The sequence below is a fragment of the Xenopus laevis genome, chromosome 1S, assembly GCF_017654675.1.
Source record: "Xenopus laevis strain J_2021 chromosome 1S, Xenopus_laevis_v10.1, whole genome shotgun sequence".
Lineage (NCBI taxonomy): Eukaryota > Metazoa > Chordata > Amphibia > Anura > Pipidae > Xenopus > Xenopus laevis.
Genome location: NC_054372.1, coordinates 159,466,173 through 159,493,632, shown reverse-complemented (window position 1 = coordinate 159,493,632; position 27,460 = coordinate 159,466,173). Strand labels below are relative to the sequence as shown.

The 27,460-nt window shown below is 38.3% G+C and overlaps 1 protein-coding gene across 8 annotated transcripts in view; it reads right to left on the bottom strand.

The window, feature by feature from the left end:
• sema6a.S (semaphorin 6A S homeolog) overlaps positions 1 to 27,460 on the bottom strand; it is a 132,916-nt gene that overhangs the window by 50,330 nt on the left and 55,126 nt on the right. For all 8 annotated transcript variants that reach the window (XM_041580432.1, XM_018244300.2, XM_041580428.1 and 5 more), the window contains 10 exons: positions 26,683 to 26,800; positions 20,164 to 20,224; positions 17,465 to 17,527; positions 16,029 to 16,130; positions 11,758 to 11,848; positions 9,050 to 9,169; positions 7,557 to 7,645; positions 4,939 to 5,156; positions 2,486 to 2,617; positions 294 to 449 (listed from right to left, as the gene is read on the bottom strand). In XM_041580432.1, coding sequence (XP_041436366.1) covers positions 294 to 449; positions 2,486 to 2,617; positions 4,939 to 5,156; positions 7,557 to 7,645; positions 9,050 to 9,169; positions 11,758 to 11,848; positions 16,029 to 16,130; positions 17,465 to 17,527; positions 20,164 to 20,224; positions 26,683 to 26,800 — 1,150 coding nt within the window. The remainder of the gene's footprint in view (positions 1 to 293; positions 450 to 2,485; positions 2,618 to 4,938; positions 5,157 to 7,556; positions 7,646 to 9,049; positions 9,170 to 11,757; positions 11,849 to 16,028; positions 16,131 to 17,464; positions 17,528 to 20,163; positions 20,225 to 26,682; positions 26,801 to 27,460) is intronic.

Sequence of the window (27,460 nt, the reverse complement as noted above, 5' to 3'; positions counted from 1 at the left end):
TGTCAGTGAGACGTTTAACACCTTCTGCCTTAAGCACTGAATTTCAGCTAATAACAGAGGACCTGCCTGATCGCTGTCTACACTGACATCTGGTTTTAGCACCACTGAAATGACATTTCATATCTTGAAAGCAGCCCTGGGACGTCTGTGGCATCTGCCCTACACTCTCATCAGTTCACACTGGAGAGGAGCCAAAAACAGCAGAAATGTTTACAGACCTTCAAAGTACCTGCAACATGTTCCTTAACAGCAGTGTGTGCTCAGCACTTGACTTCGGGACATCGCAAGCTTACCTAACCATGGTCCGGAGAAATAAAGGTCTGTTTATTACTGAAGGCACGGCCTCGTCCATGAGGGGATGGGTTTTAATGAAATTAAGAGTATCATCGGGAAGTTCATTTGACTTTGTTATTTTTTCTACAGTTGCAGATCCAGTACAGCAGCCTGGCCTAGAAAAATAAGGAAAAGGAACATTTTTACAATGCGTAAAAACTTTCCAAAGGGTGAATAACCAGTACACAGTGTTTGCTTAGCATAGAGAATTATCGTAACAAATGTAAAAAAACAAACCTAGGATATGCATAGAGCACAATTCCCTTGTCTGAATAAAGTGCCAACTGCCTACCAGGAATGTAACCATGACATTAGAGATTGTTTCCTTACAATAGAAGCAGCACTTATGGATATGATGTCACAAAACTGCCACCGCTATTTTGATTCCAACTATAACAAGACTATGACTTTCATATGTCCATCACCTGGAGCTTCAAGCATAAACATGTATATTCACTACTAACTAGCTGGGATCCATTGCCAGTACCAGACACTGATACCTAAGCGACACTGGAGACAAGGCTACATGATGCCTCTGGGTCAAAAATGCTTTACGTATTTTACCCCCCCCATTTAACAGAAAACCTATTTTGTACACAGACTTAGTGTTCTGTTACTCAGAGATGTGGAATTTCACAAAATTATAGTTTGATGTTCTATCAATTTTGTTAATGTCTGTACAGAATCCAAATTCCTACAAACACAAATGAGACTTCAAAAAGAACTGTCCCAGAACAGAATTTGCTTTGTGCATTGAAGGAACAGTAACACCAAAATATGTAATTGCTTTAAAAGGAATGACAATATAATGAACTGTTGCCCTGCACTCAGGGTCAGACTGGGCCAGATGGACACCGGGAAAATCATGTGCCGCTGCTGGCCCAGACCTGCTCCCCCGGCAGACCAGCTGTTGTGCCACGATGCTGTGTCTTCCATGCGTGTTCACGGGGCATATTCCGGACATAAGTGCGCTGGGAGTTTAGAGGTTGGGAGAGGGCCCCCGGGACTGCCAGGCGGGACCTTTGTTCTGCAGCCGTGCTTGGCCCCCAAGACTCCAGTCCAACCCTGCCTGCACTGGTAAAAATGTTGAGGTTCTGAAGCAAATATATCAGTTGCATCAACCCAGGGCAACTGTACATTATATTGTCATTACTTTAAAACACTCATTTTCTGGTGTTACTGTTACTTTAAACTCTTGGTTATTGGGAATATACATTTCAGACTAAGCTACCAAGATAACCAGCAGCAGTATATGTGATTCCGGCACCTGATAAAGGCTAGTGTTCACTCCTTCATAGGCAGTTATAGCTTTGGGGCCTTGTGAATCAAAGAACTGCTTGTGGTACTTGCTATTGGTATATTTTGGAAGGGCTATGGGGCAAATTCACTTAAGTGCGAAGCGCCTAACGCTAGCGCAAATTCGCCGGCGTGATGTCATTTCTTTACTTCGCCGATTTACTAACGGGTGCTGGCATAAATTCGCTAGCGAAGTGGACCTACTCTAGCGCTACTTCGTACCCTTACGCCAGGCAAAGTTACGCTATGGTGAAGGGACGTAACTACGCTAATTCACTAACTTGCGCATTTTACTGAACGTTACCTCTTGCGCAAGACTTGCCTTCACCACCTCAGACCAGGTGAAGTGCAATAGAGTAGATAGGGATTGCTTCAAAAAAAGTTGAAATTTTTTCCAAGTCCCAAAAAACCCTGGAGTCTTTTCCTTTTTTAAGGGTGATAGGTTGAAAAAGATCATAATTTTTCTTTTCTTTCGCCTGGCGAAGTGCGGCAAAGTGTGGCAAAGCCTGCGCTAGTGCAACTCTGCAGGTTAGTGAATTTGCCCCCATGGGTGCAGTTGTTTAGATCACTGCTACAGAACGCCTCAAGTGCAGTTGTCTTAGGTTCGTGCCATACATTTTATCTGATGCCTTCTGCCCTGTCTTTAGCATGACAAGCACAACATCTGTCTGTCACACACGGGGCAGCTTTTTAAAAGAAAACGCGAAACTGCATTTTTACACCAAAATCAGTGAAAAGGTTACCCTTAATGCTACTACTCCTCATTTAAATGTGTGTGCAATCTTTTCCAGGCAAAAAATGTCAACACTTTTTCTTGTCCTGCTTCTCCCAAGTGGACAAAGACTTGTGTATGTACCTTGGCTTCGGCACTCGTTCATCTGGAACTGGGGTCCATGTTGAATCTGGGGACTTCTGCTCTTTGAATCTCCCAGTGAATACACTAGCGATGTCAGCCATATCATAGGCACAAACAGCAGAGCCGGGGATGCTGCAATGTGACATTTCCCAGAAATCATTACTCATTCCACAGTTATGCATACAATTTTTGACTAAAACAGATTCTGTACTGAAGCTTTCCTGCCAGTTGTGAACTTCATAACCTCTGTCTATTGATAACACGGCATTTCCATGTAAAGCAGACAAATGCACCACCAGTTCAGCGTCACTTAGCATTAATAGATTCTTTTTATTTTAAAACAAGGAAAAAAAAAGCTAATTATAGTGAACTTAAGGAAGGGGTAATCCCCAAGAAACTGTCTCCACCATACGGATTGCACAGTCGTAATGGATTTTTAGAGTTTATTATTCTGGAGTGATGCTCTGTAGAAATTAGCAGCAGATTTCAAACATTTATTCATAAAATTCCTATTGTGCTTCCAACGGCAACATTGGACTAAATGTAGCATTGTTCCAGAGATCTTTAGTTAAAGCTCTATAATGACTACATCAACTCACAACTGAATTAGCATTGTTTTACTGGAAAAGTGTCAGTGTCTTTATAAGGGTCATACATGAATTAAATTCATCAAGGGTCGAATATCGAGGGTTAATTAACCCTCGATATTTGACTGGGAATGAAAATCCTTCGACTTTGAATGTCGAAGTCGAAGGATTTTGCGCAAATACTTTGATTGAAGGAATACTCGTTCGATCGAACGATTAAATCCTTTGAATCGAACGATTCGAAGGATTTTAATCCAACGATCGAAGGATTATCCTTCGACCAAAAAAATTTAGCCAAGCCTATGGGGACCTTCCACATAGGCTAACATTGGGTTCGGTAGCTTTTAGGTGGCGAACTAGGGGGTCGAAGTTTTTTCTTAAAGAGACAGTACTTCGACTATTGAATGGTCCAATAGTCGAACGATTTTTAGTTTGAATCTTTCGATTCGAAGTCGTAGTCGAAGGTCGAAGTAGCCCATTCGATGGTCGAAGTAGCCAAAAAAACACTTCAAAATCCGAAGTATTTTTTCTTCTATTCCTTCACTCGAAGTTAATGAATTGGCCCCTAACTGTCACAGCTGCAAATTAAAAAAGTGCAAGTATATTGTACCCATAAATCATATTCCATTGGGCAGCATAAAGCCATAGTGATACACACAGCCTCGTCATAAGGAAATATTTACAATATGCACTGAATGGAGTTAGCAGCAGAGACATTTACATTCCTACTATTTTTATAATACAGAAATAGGCAGCCTTAGCCAAAGTAAAAAAACTTGTAGTAGACAAATATCTGAAAACTGAACCAAACCGTACTAAAATTTACTTTGATAACTTCAGAATATAAATAGAAATGGTCCCCTGCATAAAGTCAGGTTAAGATACTTCCCCTCTTTTAGTGCTCTAAATCCTTTCATTCTATGGCTGACAAAAAAAAAAACAGGCTATATGATTTAAGTCATCATCATTTTGAAATCTGTTCATCGCTGCTACATAAACATTCATCCTCCTACAATCTGCTGCGTCACCCAGAGCCTAGTGAAGGCAAATCACCAAGTCATTAATGTGTATCAACATATTAATAAGCAGATAGTGTAAAAGTGTAAATAATTATTCTAGTCAGGCTTCTATGTGACACTCAAATGAAGCATGGGAAATAAGGATAGCTCTTTGCCTCGTTGCCTCTAAGTAGGGATTTTTCAAGAGTATCCATCATACAGGGTTTCACTGCTGTGCTTTAATGCATTGGTATTTTTGAATGGTAAACAGTTTCTGCCGTATAAAGCTCCAAGTAATGCCAGTAAACCATGACCATTTTCGAGTCCTACTCAAATTTCTTTATAAAAGCATTCCAAAGGTGAGAGACTGCAGATAGCTATTGACTGTTTATTTACAGGTCCTCGGGGGGGAAAAGATAGGTCACAAAGAAATATTGAAATGTGTGCTTGTTTATTCTTTGCTATAATGAAAGTTAATTGTTTAACATGAGGAATAATTAGAATAAAGAGATTGGAGATTGGTAGGCGCATAGATTGTAATAAATGATTTATGGACCTGAAGAATCATGCTCCAAAGAAGTAGAGGGATTTATAAGGGAAAAAAATATTTATTTTCAGAGTCCTTACAGCTAAAATGTCTTCATGTCACTAAATACATCTAAAGGTTAATTACAGATTAAAATATTGAACATTCAAATAGAACTCCCAAGCCAAAACTGGCAAAACTTGGCAAAATGCGATGGGGGGTTACTAGAAGCTCAACAAGAATTGCACTTCTCTCGGTTACATCATTTGGGAAAATAATGCAAATTCCAATAAGTAAAAAAACAAACAATTTCTCAGCACAATTTGTACAAACACCAATTACCTGTTGTACGGTGTTGAAAAAGTAGCCAAGACAACGTCTCGGCCATTGATATGAATGACGTCTGTAACAGCTTGCAAAATGTTGAAATAGAAATGGGAATCCCCAGGAACCGAGCAATTCAGTCGAGCTTTTAGGAAAGATGTCCACTGTTTTTCAAGTACCCTCTGAGATCCCCCCATGTCATTTTTGCACACCTGGGCTACTCTTGGGAAAACCACCTAGAGAGGAAAAAAAACAAGGTTTTGTTGTATCAGGTTAAAAATGCCGGGATGCGCTAGGGGATACTAAGATGCCAACATCATTTAAGAAGAAATGCCAACAAAAGAAAAATTCCATTATAGAACCATGTGTTCTGGAAGATAAGAATGTGCCATTTGAAGCAAAGCTATAAATCCCCTGGAAGATCACATGTCTGAAAAATATAATTTTCAGAAAGTCTGCTTAGCTTTCTATTTCCACAGACAAAAGCACATTCGCTATCTCCAACACAGCAAAGGGGCAGGAGGCTTGCAGCCCTTCTCAGCTGCTGCTGAACTCCAACTGATCCCATTTCTACCTCAGCTGTTGTCAAATTTCAACTTATGGCCCTGTCCAGCTGCTGTCAGGGTTGAGAATGATGGGTTAGTTAGTTCTGCAATAGATGGTGAGCCCTGTGTGTACAGCTCCCCAGCAGATATTTTGCCCATCAGCTGTTCAGACATACTGAGACTTGGATTTCAACAACTGCAAATTGGCTGCAAGCCTGGACTCACTGTATGGAATTAATAACACCAGAATTTGTGTAGGTTTTATTTATAATGCTTTAATTAGTAAATAGATGCCAAAATGCAAAGGTGGTAACCTGTTTATAAAAGTAAAGAGAGTGAGAGAGCCATTGGTATAAAGCAGAGAGATGAATTGCAATAGGATAAATCTGATAATGTATTTAATATGATTCATGTCTGAGCCATGGAATGTACTTACATGATGCACTAATAAAAACATATTGCTCGCTACAAAAATCCGTCCAGGAATCAACCCAATTACAGTTCCTCAAGAAATAGAAAAGCTTATAAATGTAATCCAATTCATTTATATAGATAGAAGTGGACTGTACTCAGCTGCCATTTCTAAAAGGGAGTCTCGAGATATTCTGGTTTCCTTTTCTTAGGGTCTGTCAGATACAATATGGCAATAGATATCAATCTATGGCAAGAGAAATCCATCCTGAGTAACGTAACTTTTTTTTTTTTTTAATTCATAAGGGAATCATAGCTCATAGGGAACGTAGCGCAATAACCCAACTGGAACTTGTCTTGTACTGGCACCATACTAAATCTTTGATGTCTAACAAACTTGAAAAACAAGATCCATGTATTGAACTGACATTTCTACAAATTAAAAATTCAGTGTATATCCGAAAGGGACTTATGATGGGAGCACACCACTATGTATAAAAATATCATTGCAGTAAACACATTCCCAGCTGCTACAGTATTGTTAATGATTTATAGGTTTCTGCAAAACAATTCAGCATTTTCTTTTTTATTGAAAAAAAGGGCTAGGGTCTATGCATTTAAGTCAATAAGAAGGCATCACTGGGACCAAAGCTGTCCAACTGTCTACTTGCAAGTCAATCAGATGCAAAGACCAGCTTTTTTTAGATGATGTCTGGCAATCTAACAGGAATTTGGGTTTCATTATCAGTAAAAGATAAAAAAACACCAAGGAGAGACTGCATGTAAAGATAAAGCTGCTCTTGCTTTTATAAGACCAGTAGGTTTTCACAAAAGAGAGTATGTTAGGGTAATTCTCTAATTCGTTTTATTTGTGCATAATCATGCTCTAGTTAAACTGTTATTTGTCTGCTGTAATGTGTAGGATTTGTACTTTATCAAGAGCACTGCAATGTGACTTATAATACAATTCTCATTCATGCTGCAAGTACTGCACAATACCACTGGGAATTCTTGCAAAGCTCCAACTAAAGGTATTATGAAGAGTGGTGCTATACACAGTTAAAATTTACTGTACAGAAGGTGATGACCCCCCCCAAACAGGCAAAAAACCAAACCTTTTTTCTGTTAAATGTTGCTGATGGTTGCCAAAAGCATATTTTTGCCGCAAGATCATGCATGAATAGTGAAAAACGTTCACTCATCATTACTTGTGACTGCTAAATTATTAAACTTCGCAGCACTCCCCACTGCAACAATTATTGAGAGATATGGGAATTGTTATTGGACCCTACAATATTTTTAATAGAATATACCCAATACATTCTTAAACATTTTGAAAATGCAATAAGATTGCAATTATATTTGTTCATTGGGAGGGTTTATTACTACATAGCTTTAAAAGGAGGAAAAAAAGATTGCCACATAGAAACACAGATCATTCTTGCATGGCATTCCTTTACAGCACTCCAGTGAGGAATAAATGGGGATTTCTCCTCTTGGTAATATCACACATAAGGGCACTATATTCAAAACACATTACAAAGTTTCAGGATCTGCAATGCAATCTTCCCAAAAGGTAGCCTTGTCACGGTGATTAATGGCTCTCATAGCAAGGTCATTCGTTGCTAAAATGACTTAAGAGCAGTAACACAGGTAATTTACGTCCATTTCTATCCTTACCTTCCCCATGCTGTTGTATTCGACTGCAATTTCACGATAGAAGAAGTAGATAAGGTCACCATAATCCACAGCGTGTACAAAGTATGGCTCTGAAAAGAAAAAAGAGAATTATTGCTATGACATATCATGGATACTACTAACTGGTCTCCTGGGATGCACTTTACAGCAGGACATGCAAGTGACATTGTAGTTTAGAGACCTTCAAGTTAATTGTGCATCTGTTTTCTTATAATCAAATTAGAACATGCAATGTATTGTATCATTCAGTAGGGTAGGAGCTGGAGACTTCTGACAATTGCTGTTGACTTCTAGTTCTCTTGCTTGGTAGCTTGGTCTTCCAGCTATTGTGGAATTTTACCCAATCATCCCATGTGGCTGAGAATGATGGCAATCTTAGTTTAATGCACATTTTATATGTTAAACCCCAATATACCGGAATAATAAGAACTAACTTTAATTTGTGTCCCTCATTCTCACACAGGTAACAAACCTCCTTAGCTCCTAATGGATCAATACACACTGCATTAATACCAATAGGTTTGAACTTTATCATGCCCAGTGCAGTTTAAAGGCATCTAACCTCTACTAACAGTAATTGTGCCTGCCAATATAATTAAGCTGGATGCCCTGTATAACCCATTAGCTCTCATAGGAAAAACAATCTTTTCCTATTGAAGGTGAAAGCTATCTGCACACAATGCCCTTGTGGTACAGATTATTCCATGGCATGGCACATTCCTTGTTTTCCAAACAATGTATTTAGTGTATAGACGGGTAGCAGCCGAATTCGCATCATCAAAGGTGTGCTTATCAATTCCCCACCGATTAGAATATCTACAGGTGCCCTAGTGGCCACAATATAGTTGGAGCTGGTGCAGGCAGTTGTACAAGGCAGTTCTCTTATAAATGTGCAAACAGGCAAAGAGGGCAGGGCAAAGATTAAGTGATGTTTAATCCTTCATAGGGAGCTTTATTTCTTACTTTCGGCAACTTTCATGAACACATGAAAGTCACAGTGATTAATCCGAGCCGTAACGGTAACAGCCAGTATCTACAGTGACTTATGCATTTGATAATGTCTGATCTGATAAATCGGACTTATAAAAGTCATTTGGATGCCTGACTGACTTTGTAGCTGACTTATCTTTAAAACAAACTAATTGTACAACAGATTGGCAGAACTTCAAGCAGATATATTATATTTCTTTTATGATTCAATTCAGCGTTGCCCGATATAATTCATTTTCCACATTTCTAAGGCATAAAATTATCTAGACAAAGTATAAAAACCCCCGCAACAACATGAAGAAGTAAAAATAAACTGCAGACCTGATCTAACATGCTACAAGCCTAGCATTAAAATACAATTAGATCTAGTGAATGGAAAAATTGGATTCTTAGTTGGAGACGGTCACTGGCAGATTTATAGTGACAGGATGGACTTACACATAGGAGAAATTCCTTATATTGGCGAACGAGGGGCACTTGCTTACCTTTCAGCCATTTGGAGTCATATTTGACAGTGCGCAAGGTTGGACCATCCCCCAGACTTCTATAAATGACAGCATCGATTGCAAGGAAATCGGTCACGGTTGCAGAGTAAAGCTTGCCATCTTTGGAGATAATGAGAAACACAACAATCAATACTGAACAGGTTACTGCTTAATGTAGTCTTTAATAGGTGACCTGATAAAAACCTCTATATAAATAAATACTTATTATTATTATATTAAGGTGGCACGGATCAGATCTGTTTTATTTTGTAATCTTCATTAACACTGTCTCTGCCTTTGTACATCCCTTTGGCTGTAATGTAGTAGAAAAAAAACAAGTCCTGGTTTTTGTAACTCATAGCTCCCAATCGGCAGCAAGCATTTTCTTGTTTTTCTCCTTACTGCTGATTGTTGTGGGTTACTAGACCTGAAGCTGTAAGTTCTTGCCTGGATCATGATTCTGAGACCACATTTAGAGAACTTGTAAGTAATTTTGTTTTTAATATAGTGCAACACAAATACAATTTCTCGGTTTAGTGTCAGTAGGGAAAAATGATGTATTTTGAGGGTAATATTTTGTATTCTCTTTATCTGAAAGATGAAAGGAACAAGCTGGTCATGGCAAAAAAAAAAAAAAATCAGGAAAAACTCTAAATTCCGATATACCACCAACCTATATCACCATAATTATTCACCCAAGCCATGTTGCCTTGAACTAGAAAAGTCATATTTGAGTCTAGTGTGCTCAGTATGAACTTTTTAAGTGACTACTCCAGAGTAAAAAATAATGTTCCAATAATATGACTAATAGATTATATTTGCTTTATACAACTGAGATGTGTGGAATGTTCTCATTGGCTGCATACAATACAGGACTCAGGGGTAGCTTATTATAGTTTATATGGTTCAGGGTCGATATTTTTAACAGAACTCCTGGGAAAACTTATATTTTTATGGTGATTTACATGATGTTGTGTATCCTGTTACTATGTGTGTGTTTTACAATTCACCTGCTTCTTATTTAGAAGTGCCTATACTGCACACTTCTTCCTCTTCTAGCTATGTATAGAGAACACAAAGCAATTACTTAATGATCTAAATCCCGCTCATTACCAGGGTAGTAATTCTAGTTATACAGGACATGGCTGCACATCAATTTCTAAACTACATTTGCCTGTGTATGCAATATTATAAGGTACACGTAATTGGGAAGAAACAAGTAGCTCCCTTGAGCACAAATGAGCCCAGGCTTCCTATGGATTTGTGTCTTATGGTTGATTGTTTCCAGTTGAAATAGGTCTCTGTTAAACCTGGAAGAGAAGTGCATGCAGACTGGAGTAATGTTCCGAACCTTTCATGCTAATGAAGATCTTAAAGCAGAAGGAGCAGATTTTCTGCATCTTAAGGCTAACTTTTTGTGACCTTAATTACACTGTTGAAATGTAAACAACTGAGCTGCCAGAGGTAAAAGGAGAGAAATATTTTAACCTCCCCACGATTTCAGTTCCTGGCAAAAGGCTAACAAAATTGTAAACTATCAGCAAGAGCTTTGCAACCTGCACAATGTTTGCACAGACATGTTTGTATATATTCATTTTAAAACATATTCATACGCAGAGCTAACAAATATCTGTGCTGCTGTGGTTGGTTACCCATGGGGCAACAAAACACCCTATATAATATTCTGTGCTTTTGTAGAAATCAAGTATTTATATATTTATATATATTATATATATATAAGTATTAATTTGTTTATATGCTGTTTTTGGATGAGGGCAGAACTTGTGATGAGCCACGGGAAACTTTCCATTCTCATTATTCTCAGTGGATATTCTTTTTCCATTTTATGTTTTTTTTTTTTTTTTTTTTGCATGTGTTTTTTAAATGGCAAAAATAAGAAACAGCTTTATGTCTTGGCTTCCTCCAAGACTCAAATACCTTTCACACGAGCTAGTGATAAGTCTCTAACGTACATGAGATTTATGCCTTTGGGGAATATTTCAGTGTTTGGTGGTGAATTACAAACTACACATGCTAGTTGGAGAAGATATACAACATTCTAAATCTTGTCAAATAAAAGAAGTTTTCATATGGGGGTTTTTATAAATGATCCCTAAGGTATAATAACAAATAGTCTAACAACAACCCAGGAGTCCTATTCAGAAGCAGGTTCCTTCTGCTAATGATAACATTTCATCCAGAGACATCTCAGTTTTTGTAACATTGCTGTGAAGTGTTAATTTTCCGTAGCAAATAATACAGTACATTTCCGTCAGTTAATTTTCTTTCCATTGTTACAGCCTTTCTCTTTCTCTTTGCTGGAGAACATTAAAGTGGATTTGTCACCTCCTAAACAAAGATTGCACATGGTCTTATCTTAAAACCTACCCATTAATTTGTTCATTGTTGCAGAAATACATGTTCCAACAACTGAGAGGTTGGTTATGGTTTCTGTTATCATACGCCAACAATGCCTATATCTGGGTGTATATTTCCCCTTTAAGCATTATTTCAGAAAAGACATTTTTAATACCAAAAGTTGGCTTTGAAGATGCCTATAGCCCACTGGAGGAACATGGGGTATAGTAAATGAAAGCTAAACAAAAGTCTAATCTTTCTTAAGTGCAGAGCGGTGAGTGCCACTTTGCAAAACAAAGCATGGCTCAGTGTGGGCCAGAAATAGAACCTTTTTTTGTAAACTACTGTACCTGCAAACAATGCCACATTGGCATGCTTTGCATCATATGGGCACCTTGCCATCCCACTTATTTCTTCATCAAGAAATTCAAGCGTATCCATCTGAAATAAAACAGCGAAACCATGAAATTATGAGTGCATTTGTAGTCACTGTTTTCCAACAAGTCTTATATGACCCCCCTCCGATGCATTGCTGATTATATGTTGAATAATTGATGTAGTGGGACTGCCTCTGCTTCCTGCTTTTAAACCACATGAATGGACATGTAGGTAAAAGTAATAATCAATTAGCCATTCTTTTGTCACTTGCCCTGATGCATTATGGTAGGGAAGATTAGGAATTGTTGGCTTTTACCTTGCGCTCCAAGAACAAGCTATTAAAAACAGAAGCACAATATGAAAAAAAAACAGCAATATTGTTTCTCATTCTATGGAGTTTTACTACAGTGAACATTTGGTGCTTAATGTATAATTCCATCAAGAAAAGACTAGGGTGGACATATCTATTCTAGTAAACTTTGCTTTTGGAGGGTGTATAAGCACACAATCTTCTTTGCTAGGGTACTTAAACCTTCTCACCACCACTTTCCTGCTGCCACAGGGAAACGGATTATTAAAGGCTTCAGAAGATATCTTATCCGTTTATGAGATTGCTTCTGAGCTATACAGACTATGCGGTCTGTGGTGTCTGGCTTTTTGACAAAAGTTCTGCTCAGCACACAATGATGCAATAAAAGAGCCTCTATCCAGAGGAACAGATTTGGAACATGACCAGCTAGCAGCCAAGCACTGGGTTATTTTTGTTGACATTTGCTCTGTACAATGAATGCCGCCTAGATGTTCCTCTATACCAAGAAGCAATTACCATTCGATGAATATGTGTGATATAAAACTATGATGAGCTCGCTTTGCAGAATTAGTTCTTGAATAAACTGCTTTCTTGTCAAATATGAAAAGATCTATAGAGCTGGATATATATATATACATAAATACTGCATATAAGTAAATGTAAAAGTCCAGGCCTGCTCCTTTGGATATCAGTTCCTTACACTATGAAAGAGATATGATATGCAACCACTGAGACTGTGTCCAAAACTGTGTGGGATGTGGATCAAGGGACATATATCATCCTAGCCTATTTGGTAATATAATAATATACTACATTTATCAAAATTAGGCACCCAATATAAATCAAAAGCAGCCTTAAGTTAAAAAAAAACTTCAATGGTGTACAGCAGCAATTAACTTTTTAGTGCATTGACGATAGAGCTTTCAGTCTTGATCCTCACTTGTTTCCTATCAAGCGTTGTCCCTGTCCTGCATGGCAGAAAGCAATTAATTTTGTTGGCTGCAAAATCAGGCTGGGATTTATAGTTTCAGCAGATGACAATACAGTGGGTACACTGCTTAAACCGATGGCCCTTTGCATTTTATAGCCCAGTGAGAGGCTCTCTCGGCTGTTCAGGATGTCAAAAGGTTGATTGAATGCCATCTGTAATGTGAACAGAACAGACAGGGGCAGCACAGGTGTCCATGTAAACATCTGTGAAATCACATAGCTATCCCACTTGAAGTTCAAATGACATGGGTATCAGGTGATGAAATCAGCAGAAGCTGACAGATTGGTTTGAGGAAACATCTGTAGGAAAGAGTGAATTGAATCATTTTTATTCCGTAAATGAAGCTGCCAAATGAAAAAAAAAAAAACAGTTCTTCTCAAAGTCAACACTGTAGCTAGTGAGCAGGGGTTGCCTTCTTGATGCTGGTTAGAGGCATTAATTCAAATGAATTGCTACGAATGAAGCAGTGACAAGGGGAGTTAGAACAGTCTCTGCTTGGCACAGGGTTGAAAAAGCCAGCTGCAATCTCTATAGAGGGACAGAGAGTGGATTTTCTAACATTTGGTTAGTGATGAGCTTACACGAAGAAATTGGAAAGAAGAGAAAGAATAAAGACACTATTTTCCCCATAGCAATTTGTTCTTAGCCTTCATGCAAAACTGAATTTGTTATCTTGGGTCTTTTAAAACTGGTCAGTTTTACGCTTGTTGACTGCAAAGCAATAAGAATGAGACTTCAATGTCTGCCTAGATTGTTGGGATAGTGCCAATGATACCAGCCTGGATCAATCAGAAACAATGTTTCTCATTTGCTTATCTCTTATATATATAGAGTGTTAAGCTGGCCATAGATGTTGAGATTTTTAAAAGATCCGATCGTCATCGTGAGACCACGACAATACGAATTGTCCATCAACTAAAAAGACCAATTTGCCAGGAAAACAAAGGGGAGCTGCCTGCTTGGCCCTGCAAACTGGGACCGACAAAGATTTTTTAACCAGGCCAATCAATTTCCTGACAGATGTCGGCAGAAAAATCGTAAGATGTTCAATCGCTCGAATCCCACTAACAGCACGATAATTTGAAGGACTGGTCGGACTTCGCTAAAATCTGTCGTTCGGCAAGAGAAATCTTTGCATCTATGGGGACCTTTACAGTCCATGACCCACAGTGGTTTATCAGTGAACTAAGAGCTCGTAGTCTCCACAAAACTCATACATTATCATAGAAACAAATATGTCCTAAGGCACAGGTTTGGTTTCAAGGTCTGTAGGGGGAAACAAAATAAACAGAGTAGCAGAACATTCTGCAATCAAACACAGGTGTACCTTACATAGAACATATGTTATACACCTAAAGTTTGCTCTACAAACAGCTAATTTATCACCCAAAAAGGAGGAATTTGGTGTGAGACAATCAGATATTGTTCACTCCGCATTGATATATGTAAGCAGAATTGCCCAGGCTAGAGAAAGTTGAGAGAAAGCCAATGAACAGGTGATCTTGTCTATTTTAATGTATATATAACTTATAATTGAAAAAGTTTAGGATCCAAATGTTTTGGAATATTTCAAACTAAAACTAAAATTATATTCTCCAGTGAGGGATTGCATAAAACATCATAAGGGTCCCAATGTAATCTGGGCTGTAATCATAATTATAGGCATACAAGTTTAAAATAACTCTTACTAATATATAAGTGAAAATAGAGTTCAACACACATTTTACAGCTATCAATTCACTTGTTTACAATGCTTGAGGGGTCCATAAATCAAGGGGTGCAAACTTTCTTTCAACCACTGATAAGTGGTTTGACATACCATATGTTACATTTAAATATCTGAACAATACCAGTTAATTTGTGTCGCCTTTTAAAGTCTTGCCGAATTCTAGTAACATTGTAGTCCATAAGGTTAATGGGTTGTTTTACAATGCAATAGCTGTGGCACATAGACCCAAAGAGGAGAAGCTGCTTAAAAGTTGGTTGGGTTTGGGGCAGGACAAAGGCAAGGGAAAAGTTTAGAAGTGCGAGTATTTTCTATCACTGCTACTTTTTTGCTTCTAGAAATGATGATAAAGGCAATGGGGGTCATTAATAAAGTTCGTGCAGCGCATATTTATCTGCATATGTTTGTATTGCCCATGCTTTTTATTGAACGCTAATATATTGCACTGCTCTGCCCATCTTTCTGGTTTTTGCGAATTCGCATTGTGAATAAATTTTCGCAAATGAAACTGGTGTCTGTGTGAGTGCGCCCACTGTGCGAGATTGTTGTGCACAAAAATAGAGTTGACAGTAACTTAAATTCGCAATTTGCAAAACTGTTTTGCAAATATTTTCTCCACCACCAAAGTTGTGGCGTAATTCAAACACAGAGCTTGCACATAAATATTTGCAATTTGCGATTTTTGATACATTTAAAAATCTCTTATAGACATTAGCAGTATTAAAAAAGATTCGCAATTCTGTTTGCACACTCTTATTCAGCTTTATCAATGTAACCATGTGCAGGGCTAATATATTCAATGTGCGACTCAATCTGCCCTGCGTGGAGTTTAGAAATGACTCCAATGACTGCAATTCGCTACCCACTGGCTACAAGAAGTACAATAACTTGCAATAACCAACTAAACACACTCATAGGCATATTTCTTGGCAATGAATGATGGCAGTAGAGTAGTTTCTGCACTTTAATTCTCATAATTTTCCTAGGAAAAGCAGGGTCTATGATAAGGATCAGACCAATCTATCGCATGAACAAACACTGAATTTTTAGATAGTGGATATTGTTATGGCCAAAACACAAAAACCCCTTGCAGCCACTTACTACAGCTGAAACTGTAAAAGTCTAATTAGAACAGTTATTCAGAATATTACTTACAGACAATAAGTCATTCAACGTGAGTCAGATGTGATAGAGATACAAAAACCAAAAAACATACCTTGTAGTACCTGCAGGAAGGATTGAAAGCATTAGTTCCACAGACAAACAATGTATCTTCATCCCTCTTTAGCAAGACCTTAATAAAATTATGGCATTCATCCTGTATGGTTAAGACAGAAAAGAAGACAGAAAATACAATCTTATACCATTCATAAAATGGAAACAAAAATAAGAATTTTTGATTTTCTCTTTGAGAATTGTCCAACCAATCAAAGTGGCCCTGTTGGAATACAAGTCTTGGAGATCTGCCTGTAAGCCCATAGAAAACAGCTCTCTTTCTAACCATATCTAACTCACCCTGGGAGTTGGACAGTTAAAACAGACCATTCTGTGCTTGGACTGCAGTCATTCTGACCGAATGAAAAGGCTATATTTAATTTTGAAATCTAACATGGAGCTAGACATATTGTCAGTTTCCCAGCTGCCCCCAGTCATGTGACTTGTGCTCTGCTAAACTTCAGTCACTCTTTAGAGCACACAGGCAGATTTGGAGAGATTTAGTCACCTGGCGACTAATCGCCTCTTCTGCGGGGAGACAATCTCCCAGAACTGCCTTCCCCCTGCCTTCTATAATGAGAAAACATCTGCGCCAATGCACGTGCGGAGCCTAGATTTGCCCAAAGTTTCCTTGAGATTGTCACCCTGCAGAAGAGGCGATTAGTTGCCCCCCGAATCTGCCCGCGTGCCCCTGCCCTTACTGCTGTACTGCAAGTTGGAGTGATGTGACCCCCCCTCCCTTTCCCCCTCCTAGCAGCCTAACAACAGAACAATGGGAAGGTAACCAGATAGCAGCTCCCTAACACAAGATAACAGCTCCCTGGTAGATCTAAGAACAACACTCAATAGTAAAATCCAGGTCCTTCTGAGACACATTCAGTTACATCAGGTAGGAGAAACAACAGCCTGCCAGAAAGCAAATCCATCCTTAAGTGCTGGCTTTCTGAAAGCACATGACCAGGCAAAATGACCTGAGATGGCTGCCTACACACCAATATAATAACTAAAAAAAATACATTTGCTGGTTCAGGAATATTATATTGTAGAGTGAATTATTTGCAGTGTAAACAGTGTAATTTAGAAATAAAAACTTCACCTTAGAAATCATGACAGAATTCCTTTAAGAATATAACTAAACAAAGAAACTACATTTCAAAACAAGCTGAGTTGACGTATGGAAAAATCCTGTCCAAATGTATCTTTAAACCCCATCGCCATCCCTCATGGTATTCTATGATCCACAGTAAAGCCTGATCTTTATCAGTAAACAGGCAATTGTTCTCTAATTTAGAGACACAGATGAGTTAATTGAAAAGGCAATTACTGCTGAAGCAGAAAGTGCCACAATCCATAGCATATCACACACACAGCTACCACAGATAATCATCAAAAAAAAACTAAGCCCTAGTGGCAGCAGAAGAGATGAAAATTGCCTACCTTATGCTTCCCCTTCATTCTGCAGGTGTCTACATCAGACTGTTTAGATTTCCATGTCAGTTTCTGCAAAGATCAGGGGGAAAAATTAATAAGAGCCCCTGAGGTTCCACCGCCTTTGATTGTTAGGGCTCTTACAGACGAGCGTTTGAAGCTGCGCTCCCCTGGGTTCTGTTTTTATGCGTTCAGCTGCAGGGGAGCGCAGGAGTAGACGCATTCAGTTTTTTTAATGGGGCTGTACTCACACAGGCGCATGTAGGCGCTGAACGCAGGAAAAATGCAGCATGTTGCGTCTCAACCTGCCTTCTGAGCCTACATGCGCCTGTGTGAGTACAGCCCCATTAAAAAAACTGAATGCGTCTACTCCTGCGCTACCCTGCGGCTCAACGCATAAAAACGGAACGCAGGGAGCGCAGCTTCAAACGCTCTTCTGTAAGAGCCCTTAATGTCAGAGTTGAATTGAGGAGACAAGCTGCAGGACATGTGTTAATGAATACATCTGGGCTCCTTTTGATTAATTGTCATCCATATTAAGTATCATACATCATGTTTTAAATATCTTGAATGCCCTCTATGGCATATGTAATGCTGATTTTCTATTCTAGTCTTACACTCTCTTCCCTGTTCTGATGGAGACACACACCTGTAGGCATGCTTTTTAAATACAGATAAAGTGTCAGCAGTATGTTATTGTCAAGAACAGAAGCATAGGAAATAATAAAGTTCATTAAAGGGGACCCGTCACTCAAAATAATTATTCCAAATGTTATTTTATCATGTTAGTCAAGCAAAATTAACTTTAATTACACTGTATAAATTATTTGAAAATTGTTTCCATCAGTCTGGGAATTCAAAATTATAGCAAGTGGACAGGAGGCATTTTGTGGACACTGTTATTAAGACAAGTCTTGTACCATCTCAGAATCTTGTTTGTGCACCAGAATGGGGGACCTGATATCAATCCCCCATGCCCTGGCTACACAATTTAAAGGGATACTGTCATGGGAAAAAACATTCCCCCAAGTGCTCTTAACCATTAAAGGGATCCCGTCATCAGAAAACATGTTTTTTTCAAAATGTATCAGTTAATAGTGCTGCTCCAGCAGAATTCTGCACTGAAATCCATTTGTCAATTTCCCAACTTCCCCAAGTCATGTGACTTGTGCTCTGATAAACTTCAATCACTCTTTACTGCTGTACTGCAAGTTGGAGTGATATCACCCCATCCCTTCCCCCCCCCCCAGCAGCCAAACAAAAGAACAATGGGAAGGTAACCAGATAACAGCACCCTAACACAAGATAACAGCTGCCTGGTAGATCTAAGAACAACACTCAATAGTAAAAACCCATGTCTCACTGAGACACATTCAGTTACATTGAGAAGAAAAAACTGCAGCCTGCCAGAAAGCATTTCTCTCACAAAGTGCAGGCACAAGTCACATGACCGGGGCAGCTGGAAAATTGACAAAATGTCTAGCCCCATGTCAGATTTCAAAATTGAATATAAAAAAATCTCTTTGCTCTTTTGAGAAATGGATTTCAGTGCAGAATTCTGCTGGAGTAGCACTATTAACTGATACATTTTGAAAAAAACATGTTTTCTGATGACGGGATCCCTTTAATGGTTAAGAGCACTTGGGGGAATGTGGGGAGAGCAGTGACTAGGAAATGCTGAATTGAAAGCAAAAGTAATTGCTTGCCCTTCCTCTATGCCTATGGCATAGTGGAGGGGCAGGCAATATCGGATTGACAGCTGAGATTTTTAAATGAGTTTACAACAGCTATGAGCGCTTTAATAAAAAAAAGAATTTGGATTTCATGTTTAATTTGATAAGGACTTTATACAACTTTTAATGTCTGGGTGACTTTAACATGAGAATGTGAGGTTTACCCCAGCCAAATAACCCAATGCAACACTATATTTTCTGTTATTATTAGGGTTAGGGTTAAGACCGCATTCGATCCGTAAAAGCTTACTATTGATTGCTTTCTGTGAGTTATTTCATGGATGATTAGAACTTGAATTTATATTTACATTACAGTCATTAAAACATTACTGAATGTGATAGGAATTGGAAGGCTTCTCCTACAGAAAACCAACATTGTCTTTATGTTATCCTCAGTTTAATACTTAATCCGGCCGAATATATATATACAGTATATATATATATATATATATATATATATATATATATATATATATATATATATATATATATATATATATATATATATATATATATCAGTGTTTCTGACCCATAATGTGAAGTTGTAAATCGTGATGCTGCTGTGAATATATTAATCCACATTAACCACACTCTTTCTCGGCAGTTTAGCTTTTCCCCTACTTCTATGGTCATTGATGGGGAAACAAGTCTTTATTTTACTAATAGAGCGATCTCTTATGAATTAAACATGTTTACAGTGTTACAGAATGCAACATTTCAGTCGGTATGCTTAGGTGTTAAAATGCTGAAGCACTGCAATTATATACACAGCTCTCTAAAAGCCATTTGATGGATAATCCTGCTGGGGATCCTGAAGCATTTTGTTAAGGACTGCATTTTGCACTGGATGAACCTGAAATGAAGGTGGAATAAACTGTTGTTTTCGGTTTCCAAATCTGCTTTGTCATCATAACGTCTGACAGGCGGCAATAGGAATAACCTGCCTTTACTCAAGCAGAAAAGAACAGGACATACTTTACTGAAAAAGATTTCCTCTGTGTGTGACGTCTCCAATTCGACTGTGTAGATGTGGTCCCTAAAAAAAGGAGTAAAAAACGGAAATGATTATGGTCTTATTTCAGTTAATGAATGATGGTTCTTGCTTGGGGAAAAGATTAGACAACACCTGTAAAACTGCTGGATGTGTAACAGGCCGATACCTGGTGACTCCCTCAAGGTTATAAAAATGAAACTGCTATTACAGTACCACAGACACTGATTAAAGGGCATGTAAAGTCTAAAATAGAATAAGGTTAGAAATGCTGTATTTTGTATACTAAATATAAACATGAACTTACTGCACCACAAGCCTAATCAAACAAATAATTTATGCTTTCACAGTTGGCTACAGGGGGTCGCCATCTTGTAACTTTGTTAAACATCTTTGCAAGACTAAGACTAAGTGCACATGCTCAGTGTGGTCTGGGCTGCTTAGGGATCGTCATAAACAAAGCTGCTTGAGTTCTGCATGGCTGGTAAGTAAGGCGGGGGCTCCCCCTGCTGTTCATAAGTATGATTGTTTCCCTGCTCAGCAGTTAGGGACCGTCTGACAATTCCTATCCACAGCAGTAAATGAAGGGAGAAGTTCACACATATGGTCAGGTTTCTTATAAAAACAGTACACATTTTTAAATTAAAGTATATTGGAGATAGGTATCTTTTTCATTAAAGAAAGTAAAAATGGGATTTTAATTTTTTGGCTTTACATGCCCTTTAAGCAGAAGAACTTGTGAACATGTCACACTGCTAACCCCCTAGTATATATACTAGGGGTTTAATTGCACTTAATATGCATTTAGGCAACAGTTTTTTTTAACTTGTAACAATATGATTTTACTGTAGTTAATTGGGTTAAAAAAAATTCAGTCAAGTTGAACCTCTCCAAAGGGCCCCAGTGCATACATACAGGTATAGGATGCATTATCCGGAAACCCGTTATCCAGAAAGTTCAAATTATGGGAAGGGTGTCTCCTATAGACTCTATTATAATCAAATCATTCAGATTTTTAAAAATGATTTCCTTTTTCTCTGTAATAATAAAACAGAGCCTTGTACTTGATCCCAACTCAGATATCAATAATCCTTATTGGAAGCAAAACCAGCCTAGTGGGTTTAATTAATGTTTACATGATTTTCTAGTAGACTTAAGGTATGAAGATCCAGAAAGATCCGGGAGAACTCCAGGTCCTAAGCATTCTGGATAACAGGTTCCATACCTATACAATATTATATACAGGGGTTTCCAGATAAGGGATCATTTCATATTTTGGATCTCTATATCGTAAATCTACTAAAGAATAAATTAAAAATTAAATGAACCCAATAGGATTACTCTGCTTCCAATAAGGATTAATTATATAGCTGGAAACAAGTACAAGAAAAAGGAAATCGTTTTCAGAAATCTGATAAGAGTTTATGGGGAAACGGCCTTCCCCTAATTCGGAGCTTTCTGGATAACAAGACTTCCAGATAATGGATGCCATACCTGTAAATGACCTACGTGTGTGTATATAAAATACACACACACACACACACACACATACACATATATATATATATATATATATATATATATATATATATATATATATATATATATATATATATATATATACAGATAGATATATACATCTATATCTATATCTATATATATATATATACATATATATAGAGCAAAGAAATCCGCACTCATAGGTCTTTTGTGAAGAAAAAAATGGGATTATTCCACGTTTCGGCTCTTAGACTCGAGCCATCATCAGGAAGGGCAGAGCCTAAAGTGATATGTATATGTATATGTTCCAGCACCTAGGCATTTCCATTGTTTTCTGAGTGCATATATATGTATATATATATATATATACAAACTTCGAATAGTCCGCACTCTCAGGACTTAATAGAAAAACTTTTTTTTATTGATACAAGCTGGCATATATTTATTTATAGTGTGTCCAGGATGTGGAAAAAAACTGCTCCATTAAAACCTAAACTAACCCAACTAATTTGCATGGGTCAAGTTTCCCTGTAGAAGCAGCAATAAAAAAAAAAAACAATCCACACATTCATGAAGAAGAAGAAAAATTGTTGTCATTTCAACTGTTAGTATTAAGAAGGAAGATGGTACATGGGCCTTAAAGCTTGTTCCTTTTTGTTTTTATACTTAATACTGAAACACGATTTCACATTGGACAGAGGAGAGGCTCAATTTAATGCTGGACCCTGCAAGCCTCCTGTCAGAACCGTTAAACAACCCGACTACTGCACAGAACAAGTAGTAGATACAAGAGGAAAATGTTGGCAGCAGCTTTCAGCCATCTCCTTTTATCACACTTCGATGCTCCATTAGTTTGTACAAATGTACTTGAGCTAAGACTGAACATTTACCTTCCTGCTTTGCCAAGAGCTGGGCTTTCTTTACAACTGTCTGTTAATGTCCCTACAGAGAGGAGAAGGAGAGTCTCAGGTGCAGGCCTAATTTAACACTCCCGACAGTGAGAAAAGGACACAGGGGCATTTTTGTCTGGGAGGTGTAGACAGGGGGGGAAAAAAACATTTGTTGCTAATTGTCAATGAACACTAAAATCAGCAGTGTGTATAGTAGCAGCTATTTGCAGTTGCTCTGGGTACATTAACAGGACACATAAGCGTGCTCCTTAAAGGGGCACTTACAAACAGATGTCCAAAAAATTATTTATTCCCCAGGAAGGAAAGAACATATGGCAAAGGGAGTGGCACCAAGGCAGTAAGAACAGTACATTATACAGGCTTCATTTCAGATACACTGTTATTACTCCCAGAAAATGGACTTTAGATATGTTAAAAGCCTGCTGGCTGGATACCATGACTGCAGATATACTGTGTGTTTCATCGATCGGCCTCTTTGGTCTCCAAATAATGCCCAAAGCTAAAGGCAACACAAATTGACACCAACTGATTGCTTTTCTCATTATCTGTCTAATGAATATATTAAACATTTATCAATGTTGTGCATGAAAAGCAAGAGTAACACAGGCAACATCTGTTGGCCATATGTAGCTCAATTGCAGACAAGCCTCAAGACAACTGCAGACTTCTCAAAAAGACTCAATACAACTGAATGCTTGGCATGTTGCTGCATGTCGTGTATCATCCTGCAGGGCTGGCTAATTACTGGTAACAATGACCACAGCCTTATATCTTTCTAGGGAAAACATTCTCATATATGACCCTAAAAAAAGCTATTGATGACATTTAAGGCCACTTCACCAAGGCAGCTGAATGGTGTGAAAAACCATAACCAACACAAAAACACAGGACTGTAAGATTTACTACCTTAAAATTGTAATTACAACTCACAGCACCAATTGGAGAGGAGAGAGAGTTGTACAACTGAGGGGCATACAGAGCTTCCTGGTATTAAAGGGTTAATCCAAATAATAATCAACTGAACCGTTTATATTTTGGGCGTACAGTGCCAAAGTAACTGGAAACGAGTTAGGCTTTCCAACTACTATTTACTGCTTGTGGCTAAATTCTTTTGTAATTAGGGTTCCGTTGTCTGCCAAATGCGGTAATATGGAGTGTTCTGGCTTTTACTAAAGAAAAGAACTTCTGTTTGCAGCCTTGGAGCTGGATGCTGCAGTTTATCATGGCGTTCACTTTAATGGCTAAACCACAGTCGGGGTCATTAGAAGAGTAATATTAGCTTTCAGCTTTATTTGCTGTGTCCACTTTGCTCTCTTGCAGGAATAACATAATCATAGAAAAATCCTTTCAGCTAAAGAAAATGCTAGCGACTGTTGTCTGGATACATTAACAGCAAATTTTTGGTCATCCTATCTGCAAGTGATAGATTGTGAGTGAATATTTGAGGAATCTGTCTGAATATGTTGCTGCTTATTAAATGGTGATGTGCTCAGATTGGTGGGAGGCACTCAAAGTCCAGTACCTGGTGAGCCCCATGTACCCTAATCTGACACTGTTATATAGAATCTGTCGCAACAATGTCCCAATGGGACAAAACTTAGGGCAAGGGCAGACGTGGCGTATTTACATTTCGTTTTTAAAATAGAAACCACGCACGTCCGTCAACATCAGTTTTTCATGCGTTTAACACGTAGGTTTCTTTTCCCAACATTCACTTCTCATTGAGAATTTGGACGCCATATTTAAAATATGCTGTGTATTTATGCAAAGTGTGGTTTCAAATGTGCAGATACCATAGAGTCTATTGATTTTGGTAGTTTCTTGAAGTATTGGCGTTTCTGCTGAAAAACTGGCGTCCTGTGGTGGATTTCGGCTTGCAAGCGCCCTGTGTGAATTGCCATAGTGCGTTTTCCATTAGTTTCAGTGGTAGTGCAGTTTATGCGTAATTACTCCTGGCGGAGCTTTTTAAAAACGCCACGTCTGGCCTTGCCCTAATGATTTGTGACAAGATAGTCCTACACTGGATCTAAAGGGGTTGGTAACCTATAAATGAACTTTTAGTATTATGTAGAGCAGGGGTCCCCAACATTTTTTTACCCTTGAGAAACATATAGATGTAAAAGGCATTGGTGAGCAAATGCAAGCATGAATAATGTTCCTGGGGGGGCTAAGTGCTGTGATTGGCCATTTGTTAGTCAACCTATACAAGGCTCTTATACTATACTATACCTATAACTATACCAACCTATACAGCTCATGTGTTTTATGCAACCAAAACTTGCCTCCAAGGAATTCAAAAATAAGCACCTGCTTTGAGGCCACTGGGAGCAACATCCAAGGGGTTGGAGAGCAACATGTTGCAGATGAGCCATTGGTTGGGGATTACTGATTAGAGAGTGATATTCTGAGACAATTTGCAATTGGTTTTGATTTTCTTTTTATTATTTGTGATTTTAGAGTTATTTAGCTTTTTAATCAGCAGCTCTCCAGTTTGCAATTCAGCAATCTATTTGCTAGGGTCCAATTTATCCTAGCAACCATGCATGGAAAATGACTAGGAGATGACCTGAATAGAAAAATGAGTAATTAAAAGAAGCAATAAATGTAAATTTGTAACCTTACAGAGAAATTGTTTTTATATAGAGTTAGTGATCCCATATAAAAAAAAATTAAGGCCATTGGCCCCTTTAACTTGCCCTGGAGGTGTCGGCTTTGTACTGGCAGCTCCAGCAGAGATACTCCAGCATAGGCCTTCTCCAGAACATTTCACAAACAAGTACAATTAGCATTAGCAGTACAAAAATAAACTTCTTAAAATGGATTTTCCAAAAAAAAAAAAAAAAAAATTCATACTTCCTTGACGTTGAAGAAGTGTCACAAGACCCTAAGCCTTTAAATGCACGCTATTTTATGACAGATATCTAGGTGAAACTCTGCAATGAAAATCCCATTATGAAATGCAGTTGTGAATATGCCGACTAACAATAAAACAATTGCTTCTTCAGTTCTTTCGAGTGGGTCACTGCTTTACTGAATGGAAGTAGGAAATAAAAACCACAGCCCTTTTTTCACGGGGGAACAATAAGACTTTGTTATTCTCAAAAAGAGAGAGTTCCATAAATTCTATGTTCCAACCCAGCTTTTAATTCCGCTGCATTAGCACAAAGTAAACGTCTCTGCTTCTCACACCTTTAGCCAGCAGTACTGGATTTTGTTTCCATGACATAATTGTGAGCAGGAAGGCAATTTGAATAATACCACTGGCCGTTCGTGACCCATGGCCACCCATACATTGTATGTCTACAGGAGTCCACAATGGCAGCTGCTGAATGAACAGCCTGGTGGACTGCAAAAAGGATGTGAATCTTTTGACACGGGTTCACCCAGCACAGTGGGAAAACATTCTGGCTTTGGGTCAGGTGCATTACTAAACATTTGAGGACTTCCTTAGGGTTAACTCTTTTTACTGTAAAATGTTTCTGAACTAAGTCATGTGTATAAACAAGTATAGTAGTCATTAGTTGGAGATCCACAAGACAATATTTTTTCCCCATATATAACAAGGGTCATGGCTTTTTGTTTAACGATTGTTTGTAGAATAAACTCCCCACTGACAAATAAAGATATCATTCTAGAGAAGCATAAATTTGCCTTTTAAAGGCGAAATGCTCTGCGGAGTTCTGTCACCTTCATACGTACATCTAACCTATGGATGTTCAACCTTTAATTATACTGTTAGGGCCCCCAGCACACTTTAATGGTTTTGATGCATATTTAAGAGCACCTTATCTAACTGGTTCCATTATATTCTGATTGGTTGTGCGTTTCGAGTTGCATTTTATTCCATTTGCATTCCATGGCATTCTTTAAGACACAGCATGCAGCATTTGCTTATGCTTGACATGCGTTCAGAAAACAATAGAACAGAGCGATTGTGCTTGAAGTTGACAAACATGCATTTATATACATTTAAAAAAAAATACACGTCAATGCAATTACACCAGTCTAAGAGTCAGAGAATGCGTGTTATTGTACAGAGCTGCAGCTTATGTTGGAAGAAGTTTAGAAGAAGTAAATAAATGAAAAACCAACCGAGCGGCTATGTATAGAGTCCGGTTCATTATCACGATCTGCTGGATGTCCATCTTATGTCTCTGTGTGCTGTTTCGTCCTGGTTTATGCCCCACAAATACCGGATACTGTTTTGTGTCTGGTTTTTGAAAACAAAAGATAAAAGGGAAAAAAGAATATTGAGAAATTAGAAACTGAACGCTCTATGACTAGAGGACACCATATTTCCTGGTGTTTCTTTGAAGCCTAACAATGAATATATCACATAATTGGAAATTCAAGAAACAGAGGCCTTCCCCCAAATAGTTCTTGCTTTCAGGCAGAATCTTTTCACACCAGGTTCCTTTTACTCATGGCAAATTTTGAAGTGGCTTAAGGGCCTCTGGGATCATCTTTCTCTAGAGCAGCTTTTTTACCTCTGTTGCTCAAGATTTATTGTTAGAAATTGGAGACTGACCAGTTTGCATGCAATGAACTCTGCACTGATAGGAGACCCTGACATATTCATTTTTTTCCCCAGGGCTTAGAAGCAGGGTTCTTATACATTTTTTCTTTTCTTTAAGACTTGTCATTGATCGCTTATGAATTATGAAGTAAAAAAAAGGGATACTCCAATGTCTGACACATGAAGAGTTCAAATAGGAAATCACTATGTAATGTAAAGTATGCGTTCTTGCATTTCACAAGGTAATTTGGTCACCGCAGGCAAGGCTTTCAAAGGAGGCCAAGAATGGTCAAACATTTGCTCTGAAAAGAGATAACACCGATGTTCCCCATTGGGGTATTGTAATGACAAAAA